The 10,000-nt window shown below is 43.2% G+C and overlaps 1 protein-coding gene across 3 annotated transcripts in view; it reads left to right on the forward strand.

Annotated features, from left to right (window-relative positions):
- Positions 1–10,000, forward strand: part of LOC113822603 (uncharacterized) — a 106,124-nt gene that overhangs the window by 31,302 nt on the left and 64,822 nt on the right. For all 3 annotated transcript variants that reach the window (XM_070128807.1, XM_070128808.1, XM_070128809.1), the window contains exon 3: positions 8,593–10,000. This exon is cut by the window's right edge and continues 1,872 nt beyond it. In XM_070128807.1, the coding sequence (XP_069984908.1) occupies positions 8,593–10,000 (1,408 nt within the window). The remainder of the gene's footprint in view (positions 1–8,592) is intronic.

Genomic DNA, 10,000 nt, shown 5'->3' on the forward strand with positions numbered 1-10,000 from the left:
TTTAGTTCAAGATTACGTCATGAGGGAACAGATTGTGCGTCACTTCATTTCCACGCATGAGTATGAGGTGTTCATCATGTTTTCTTGATTGGTCATGAGGATTGGGTTATCGTGCAGGAGTCATGGGTATGAGCAAGGTCTGTGCAACATAAATCTACATGGACCTTTTTATGTATTCTCGAAATGCAAAAACTGTATGGAAATACACACACACAGGTACAGACACACACACACGCACACACACACACACACACACACACAAACACACACACACAAACACACACACACACAAACACACAAATAAACACACACACACACATACACACACACACACACACACACACACACACACACACACACACACACACGCACGTACGCACACAAACACACTCACAAACACACAAACAAACAAACAAACACACACACACACACACACACACAAACACACACACAACATACAAACACATACACACACACGCACGTACGCACACAAACACACACACAAACAAACAAACACACACACACACGCATACAAACACACACTCACACAAACATTCACATACATACACATATACACACCCCTTGAAGACGATGTGAAACATATTCATATATTTACACAGATCCACAAACATAAACACACACATACACATACAAACAACAACAATAACAAACAAGTACAACAAAAAAGCGAAACCACCATTACCCATAATAACAAAGTTAAAAAACAAACAAACAAAAAAAAGATATCAAACTATCTAAACTGCACTTAGCTTTTAAGATTCGAATGACGTTTCGAACCCCGGGATGAGACCCACGCGCTCGGATATTCAAAGATGAAAGGCGCTAATGGGGGTTGGAGGGGTAGGAGGGGGAAAGGGGGTGGGGGGGTAGGAGGGGGTGGGAGGGGAAGGGGGGGTAGGAGTAGGAGGGGGTAGGGGGTAGGAGGGGGATAGGGGGGTTGGGGGGTAGGAGGGGGAAGGGAGGTTGGGGGGTAGGAAGGGAAAGGGGGGTTGGGGGTATGAGGGGGAAGAAGAGGGTTGGGGGGTAGGAGGGGGAAGGGGGTGGGGGGTAGGAGGGGGTGGGAGGGGGAAGGGGGGTTGGGGGAGGTTGGAGGGGGAAGGGGGGTTGGGGGTAGGAGGGGGAAGGAGGGGTTGGGGGGTAGGAGAGGGAAAGGGGGTTGGGGGGGTAGGAGGGGGACGGGGAGGTTGGGAGGTAGGAGGTGGAAAGGGGGGAGGGCCGTTTTAGTGCCTCCGAAATGCGACAGGTGTTGAGTGTCACCCAGGTAATCGAAGAGGAAGCAGGTGTAGGTCCTCATCTGGTTCTTCAGTGATACTAAGGACAGGTTCTCCTTTAATAGGCAAGAGTGATTGTCGTGAGCGTTGATAAGTGATAGCCTGGTCTTTTGTGTGTATGTATTGTATGTTTGTGTGCACGTGTAGAGAAAGTGGTGATTAGAGAGAAAGGAGAGGGTGGAAGAGAGAGAGAGAGAGAAAAAGGAGAGAGGGCGGGAGGAAGAGAGAGAGAGAAAAAAAAAAGGAAAGAAGGCGGGAGGAAGAGAGAGAGAGAAAGGAGAGAGGGCGGGAGGAAGAGAGAGAGAGAGGAGAGAGGGCGGAAGAGAGAGAGAGAGAGAGAGAGAGAGAGAGAGAGAGGAGAGAGGGCGGGAGGAAGAAAGAGAGAGAGAGAATTATAATGAGAAAAAATGAAAAAAATATTCACCAAAAAAGAGGAGCAAAAGGAAAGCGAGAGAGAGAAAGAGAAAGAGAGAGAAAACGACATAAAGAGAAAGAGAGAGAGAACTCCAGAGAAAAAGAGGTCAAGCTAGAGAGAAAGAAAGACAGACATAGACACATACAAACACACATATCTTTCCCGTCACATATTTCAGAAAGGGATCCCCATACCCCAGCCCTCCCCCTCTTCCCCCTCCTCCTCCCCTTCCCCCCCTCCCCCCCCCCTCTTTGGCAGCGCGGGGCGTCCGATGTCACAACCAAGTTACCGGTTTTCATATATTTTTTTTTTCACCAAAGCCTCAAAATAGAATAACAACATTATGGTCCCGTTCATGAATATTCGGGGAATGTTAGAATGGCGCTAAAAGCACGTAGGTAATGCAGTTAGCTTTTTCGTCTCGGCGGAATATCAACAAAGGTGTGAACGAGGTGAGAGAGAGAGAGAGAAAGAGAGAGGGGGGGGGGAGGGGGTGGAGGGCCGCCACACACCTATTCTCTCCCTCGCTCTCTAATCTCTGTTTGTCTGTCTCTGTCTCTTGATGTATGTGTCTGTCTGTCTGTTTGTCTCTTTCTTTCTCTGTCCGTCTGTCTCTCTCTCTCTCTCTCTCTCTCTCTCTCTCTCTCTCTCTCTCTCTCTCTCTCTCTCTCTATATATATATATATATATATATATATATATATATATATATATATATACACACACATACATACACACACACACTCACACCCACACACACACACACACACACACACACACACACACACACACACACACACACACACACATATATATATATATATATATATATATATATATATATATATATATATATATATATATATATATATATATATATGCGCGCGCGCGTGTGTGTGTGTGTGTGCATACACACACACACACGCACACAGCTATATGTATATATATATATATATATATATATATATATATATATATATATATATATATATATATATATATATATATATATATATATATATATATATAAGGCCTTTTCGCTTCCCTGCATCATCAGGGCATACATGCGCATACTCATAGATAAATAAGACACCTACCTATCTTCGTTTCTCTCCTTACCCATCTATTCTTCTGTTCATGGACATACTTTACCTAGACAGTTCAACAAATACCCACAGTCTACATAAACTAAAAGATGCATAGATAACTTATAAAAGTTATAAGTATGCGTGTTTTATAAGTTTTATAAGTATGTTTTATAAGTATGCGTGTATCAACCAGATGAAGGCTAAATCAGAAATGCACACTTCGGAAAGTGCCCATTGTTGCAACAAAGTGCAATATCCGGCTGCACATGCCGGATGCGCTCATCTCATCCTCTCTCTCTCTCTCTCTCTCTCTCTCTCTCTCTCTCTCTCTCTCTCTCTCTCTCTCTCTCTCTCTCTCTCTCTCTCTCTCTCTCTCTCTCTCTCTCTCTCTCTCGTTCTCTCTCTCTCTCTCTCTTTCTCTATCTCTCTCTCGATCAATCTATCTACCTCTCTACCTAACTACCTATCTACGAGTATCTATTTCTCTTTCTCTCTTTCTCTCTTCTTCCCTCCCTCTCTCAGGGACTTACTCTCTTCTTCCCTCCTTCCATATCTTCTTCTCTCCCTCATCTATCCCTCGCTCTCCCTCTCTCTCTCCTCTATCCCTCCCATCCCCTTCCCTCCATTTCTCCCTCCCTCCCCTCATCCTTTCTCCCTTTCCCTCCCCTTCTCCCTCGCTCCTCTATCCCTCCCATTTCCTTCCCTCGTCAAATCCTCCCTCCCTCCCTCCTTCCCTCTATCTCCCCTCATCTTTTCTCCTTTCCCTCCCTCCCACATCCTTTCTCCCTCCCTTCTTCCCCCATATCCCTCCCATCTCCTTCCCTCCATTTCTCCCTCTTCTCCCTCACGTCTTCCCGCCTCCCCCTATCCCCCTCATCCTTTCTCCCTTTCCCTCCCTCCCTCCCTCCTCTATCCCTCCCACATCCTTTCTCCCTTTCTCCTTCCCTTTTCCCCCTATCCCTCCCATCTCCTTCCCTCCATTTCTCCCTCCCTCCCTCACGTCTTCCCTCCTTCCCCGTATCCTCTCCATTCTTTCTCTCTTTTCCTCCCTTTCTCCCCCCTATCCCCCCTATCCTTTCTCTCTTTCCCTCCCTTTCTCCCTCCCTCCCTCCTCCCCCCTCATCCTTTTTTTTTCATTTCCCTCCTTCCCTCCTTCCCCATATCCCCCATTCTTTCTCCCTTTCCCATCCTCCTCTATCCCTCCCACCCCCTTCCCTCCATTTCTCCATCCCTCCCTCCATACCTATCCCCCCTCATCCTTTCTCCCTTTCCCTCCCTCTCAACTTCCCCTTAAAAAAAAGGAAGATATCCTGTGTGCACCTTGAGCAGCAACTACCTCTCTCACCCTGTGATGTAATCTCCTTTTAAATCCCTTTTAATCCTCTTCTGTCACGGCCGAGCATACCTGTCGTCTTTCTCACTTCCTGGTTATCGGTCTTCGGTGCTTTCCCTTTAAAAGAAAAGAAAAAAAATGTCTTCCTGTGTTGTGTTCTTAGCGCTTCCCTCCTGAAACTCTCGTGTCCGTGAATCGTTTGGGTCTTGTTCGTGAATCGCTTGGGTCTTGTTCGTGAACCGCTGAGAGTCTTGTCCGTGAACCGCTGTGAATTTTGTCCGTGAATTTATGTGGGTCTTGTCCGTGAATCGCTGTGAATTTTGTGCGTGAATTCCTATGGGCGTTGTCCGTGAATTGCTGTAGATCTTGTTCGTGAATCGCATTGGGCCGTGTTCGTGAATCGGTTTGGGTCTTGTCCGTAAATCGCCGTGGGCCGTGTTCGTGAACCGCTTTGCGTCTTGTCCGTATCCGTAAATCGCTGTGGGCGTTGTCCGTAATCGAATTGGGCCGTGTCCGTGAATCGCGGTAAGGTCTTTTCCGTGTTATTAAGGCGTTTATGCTTTCTTAGTCGTGTTTCAGTAGGTGTTTGGGTGTTTTAAGGTTATTTTAAGTGTATCGAGTGTTTTTTTTTTGGGGGGGGGGGGGAGGAGAGAATGAGATAATCGTATTGAGTAATCGTAATATCATGCATGTCAGGGATATGATTAAATAAAACGTGTGTCAGAACTATAAGTATGTTATAAATGTATAAGAAGCATATGTAAAAGCATGTTATAAGTATGTTATGTGTGCAAAAAGTATAAGTATATGTTATAAAAATCTTAAAAGCATAAGCATGTTAGATGTCAAGTATAAGTGTTATAGGTATAGCTATATTATAAGAGTTTAAGAAGTATAGTAATAAGTATGTCAGATATATGAGGATGTCAAAAGTATGATAGAAGTAATGCAATATGTGCATTATATCTGATAGGATGAGTGTTTTAAATCTCAGCTTCTTGGGCCAAATGTAGCGTGGTAGAAATGTCAAAATTAGTGTATTAGAAATATCAAATTTAGCGTATTAACTTTATCAAATCTAGTGTGATGATGTGAAACAAAGAAAGCGATATCAAGGTTTAATAAGCGCAAGATATTTAGGAAAGTGCGATATTCTAACATAAATCGCTTTGTAAACCTCCTGTGATAGATACATACAGTACGAACAAGATAACTATACCAAAACTAATGCTTCATCTCGCAAAATTATTCCTTAAACGTTATAGTCATCACAATAAAACTGATAACCTGATTTAAAGATAACCGTATATGAACCCCCTTTATTCGCCAACCATGTCTGCTCTTTAGCACTGGGCGTGACAAATAGGTCGTGCTTAAGGTGTGAAAAACGTTAAACCTGGGCTCAATCCCTCTCAGAGATGCTCGAGTCCTGTATGAATGGCTTGTTGATTCACGGATGGAATCGAATCGTGTGTGTGTAATAGATACAGTAACTTCAGGGGGATTGATGTCTTGACCTTATTGTAAGAGAGGGTGCTGACCTTAGGCCTGTCTTATCGTGTTGTTATTGTTGTTGTTGTTGTAGTTGTTGTTTCAGTAGGCACTGGGTATAGGTATGTCATTGTCACTGATTATATCTATATTACATATATAATATATATTTTATAGAAAAGGCAATATTTTGGGGAAATAGATCAGGTTTAAATCATACAGTATTTACGTACACTAATTTTTGGATACAACTGACTTCCTAAATTCCAAATATTTACCATATTTCCCCCAAAGACAGAAAAAAAGCGGAACGAAAATAAGAAAAATAAGAAGAACAAAAAGAAACATAAGAAGTTAAAAAAATAAATGAAATAAAATAAACAGAAAACATAATACAGCTTCCGATTCGCCCGTGAAGTAGGTAAGTAAGGGTTGGGGAGCCTTGCCCTAACCTCTATGTAAAACCAGCCGTGCGAGTGAATTGAGGAAAGGTAATGATTCGGCGGGAATCCGGGTGAACGGAAGTCAGTTGACATTCTTGCAGATTATCCGAGGAATTGATTTTATTTTCGTCCGAGAGTCCGTTCTTATACTTGCTCGGGAGAACAGTGTCGCCCTCTCTGCCCCGCCCCTTTGTGCTACTCTCTCCATAGATATATATATATATATATAGATAGATAGATAGATAGATAGATAGATAGATAGATAGATAGATAGATAGATAGATAGATATAGATAGATAGATAGATAGATAGATAGATAGATAGATAGATACACACACACACACACACACACACACATACACACACACATATATGTATATATATATATATATATATATATATATATATATATATATATATATATATATATATAAATACGTATATATATATATATATATATATATATATATATATATATATATATATATATATATATATATATATATACATATATACACACAGATGCATACATGTATATATGTATATATATATATATGTAAATATGCGCGAGCGTAAGTATATGTGCTTTACTTCTCCCCTTAAAAAAACGCACCGAGACAGGAGGCAAAAAGCGCGACGGAGGCGAGAGAAAGCGCGGAGGCAGGAAGGGCGAAAGGAGAGGCGCCGCCCCGTGTAACAGGTCACGAGGGAGGGGGAGGGGGAGAGAGAGAGAGAGAAAGAAGGAAAGAATGGGAGAGGGGGAGGGGGAGGGGGAGGGGAAGGGAGAGGGGGAGGGGAACGAAGAGGGAGAGGGGGAGGGAGAGGGGGAGGAGAGAGAGAGAGAGAGAGAGAGAGAGAGAGAGAGAGAGAGAGAGAGAGAGAGAGAGAGAGAGAGAGAGAGAGAGAGAGAAAGAACGAAAAAATGGGAGAGGGGGAGGGAGAGAGAGAGAGAGAGAGAGACAGACAGACAGACAGACAGACAGACAGACAGACAGAACGAAAGAATGGGAGAGAGGAAGGGGCGGGTAAAGGGTATAGAAAGAGAAACAGAGACTGGGGAAGAGGGAGGGAGAGGGGGAGAGGGCCCAGGCACGAGAGGCGACGCCCCTCTCACTTCCGCCCGAAAGCAGTTCCCTCTCGGCTTGTCACACTCGCACATCCGCATTCTGTCCCTCCGGCCCGGTTGTACAACAAAGGCGGCCGCGTGTTATTAATTTGACGTAAGCGGTCGCGGGAAGCATGTTTTAGACTACTTTTCTTCCTCTAAGTACTCTAAGACCAATAGATTGACAGATAGATATATCTATATACATACACACACACACACACACACACACACACACACACACACACACACACACACATATATATATATATATATATATATATATATATATATATATATATATATATATATATATATATATATATATATATATATATATATATGTGTGTGTGTGTGTGTGTGTGTGTGTGTGTGTGTGTGTGTGTGTGTACACAGTATACACACACACACGCACACACACACACACACACACACACACACACACACACACACACACATATATATATATATATATATATATATATATATATATATATATATATGTATATATGTGTGTGTGTGTGTGTGTGTGTGTGTGTGTGTGTGTGTGTGTGTGTGTGTGTCTGTATACATACATATATATATATATATATATATATATATATATATATATATATATATATATATATATATATACTGTATATCATACATACATCTATATATCTCTATTCTTTATCGATTTATTTTTCTATCTATCTATCTATTTTTTCCATCTACTTATCTCCTGTGAGAGGAGGAGACTGCATTTGACATTGTAGAGGGACATTAAATCATCGATCATGTCTATGTTACTCTACCTGTATGTGTCTATCATTCTATGCCAAGATAGATTTTTATATGATTTCCATATTTTAGAAATTACAGAACGTTCGTATTATATATATATATATATATATATATATATATATATATATATATATATATATATATATATATATATATATTGTTAACATTGAAGTTCTTTTTAATTGACTATACGTTTACGATGATTAAATTAGTCATCCCTAAAATCAAATAATTCATATTCTATACGTTACTGTTAACAGAGAAAACGTAAAATTCGTCGTTTTAGGGAGTAACTTCGGAAAACACTACTTTTACAAATGTTTGATTTCAGAGATAAGAATGTATAATGTGCATGACGTATCGACTTTAGTTATTATTTGTTATTTCGTGTTCCTTTCTTAATTAGTCTGTAAGTTTATTTAGATGCAAAGATCGTGGTAAAACAATATTGAACAAGATACAGCTAATGATTTATCAATTTATTTACCTAGTGAGTTATTTATGAAATGACGCCGTGCATTTCACTGTTGTCTTGTTCAGCACAATACTGCATTCAGTTCGCCCGTCCTCCTTTGCATTAGCACCTTTTCTTCCTTGTCTCACTGTGCAACAAATCTAAGAAAGTTCTTCATTTTTCAGAGTCGAGGGCAAGGACGATGCAGCAGCCGTAGAGGCCGTGAAGGCAGCCCTCCTCAGCGCAGAGGGGGACGACGACGCGAGGCAGGGAAAGGCAGCAGACGGCGAGGGAGAAGGAAGGGTGATCCACGAGCCCTTGGGTAAGGAAGGGGAGGACCAACCGACGATCGTCCTCACGGTACACGATCACCCGAGAGCCCCCGACCCCCCGAAGCCTCCTCCGAGCCCGGGTTTACTTGATCCAAACGATGACATAGAATACATCGACTCCGACGAAGGGGAGGCAGAGACCCAGGCGCCCCGGGGGAAGGGCGCGGACGTGGACTACAGCGACCAGTGGTACGACGCCAGAGGAACTCTCACGCGCTCCCGAGAGAACCTCAACCGAACTAACGACGACTACGAAGAGTGTGTCGCGAGCACCTACTACGACGCAGCCGATGGAGCTGATCCTCCTCTCGAACAGAAGAAAGTTGTCGCAGCCGAAGCCAAGGCCAGCAAGGGGTCCCAGAAGGCGAAGGAGTGGGTTCAGAGCTTCAATGAGGACACGGAGCGGAGGGTTCGCCGATGGATGGAAATGCAGAAAGAGAAGGACCCTTCGTCGATGCCAAAGAGCAAATCGGAGATACGCCTTGATAAACTAGATGAACCGTCTGGCAAATGGGCTGGGAGGAACGAGATCCAGCTGAACGCCACAGAGGATGACTACATTCTTGGGGAAATTAGCGCTCGTGATGACAAATCCGACAATAAAAAGCAAGATGGCAAGACCGAAAAGAATGAGGTGGCTCGTCGAGAAAGTCTGAAGAAGATATTCCAGGTTCGAGGGAAGTTGTCCATCAAGCCTATCGTCGACTCGCAAAGACCCACATACACAGATACCGACATATACATAGCTTCAACCCCATATGCTCTGGCCAACCCGCCGAGACCTCAGGACCGTAAACTCCTACCCGGAGATTCTCTGGACGTATCTGACGACGGCATCCACTGCACGTCCATCGACCTTGATCCTGCAGTGGAATTGGGTGGAGATTCCTCCAAGACCTCGACGCATGCGCACACGGAGAGCCAAAAACCGAAGACAACGGCCAGGAGAAAATTAGATCTCGAGGTTGGTACCAGATCGGATAATATTCCAGACATTATCATCGATTCCCCAGAAATTGATGAGAACAGACAGGATCTGACGATTCTTGGACCTCCACACATGATCATGGGAACAGACGTGTCAACGATAAAGTCAGACGAATCAAATGTTCCTGAGCAATCAACAGAGGCAGGCGAGGACTCCACTTTGCAGGACGTAACTTGGACAGAAGACTCCATTGCTGCCGACACGAACAAAGAGGCCTATTTGGAATTCCATATGGAAACAGCTGACACGATGTTCGAAGAGGCAGATACAGAT

This window comes from Penaeus vannamei, chromosome 13 (assembly GCF_042767895.1).
Source record: "Penaeus vannamei isolate JL-2024 chromosome 13, ASM4276789v1, whole genome shotgun sequence".
Taxonomy (NCBI): Eukaryota; Metazoa; Arthropoda; class Malacostraca; order Decapoda; family Penaeidae; genus Penaeus; species Penaeus vannamei.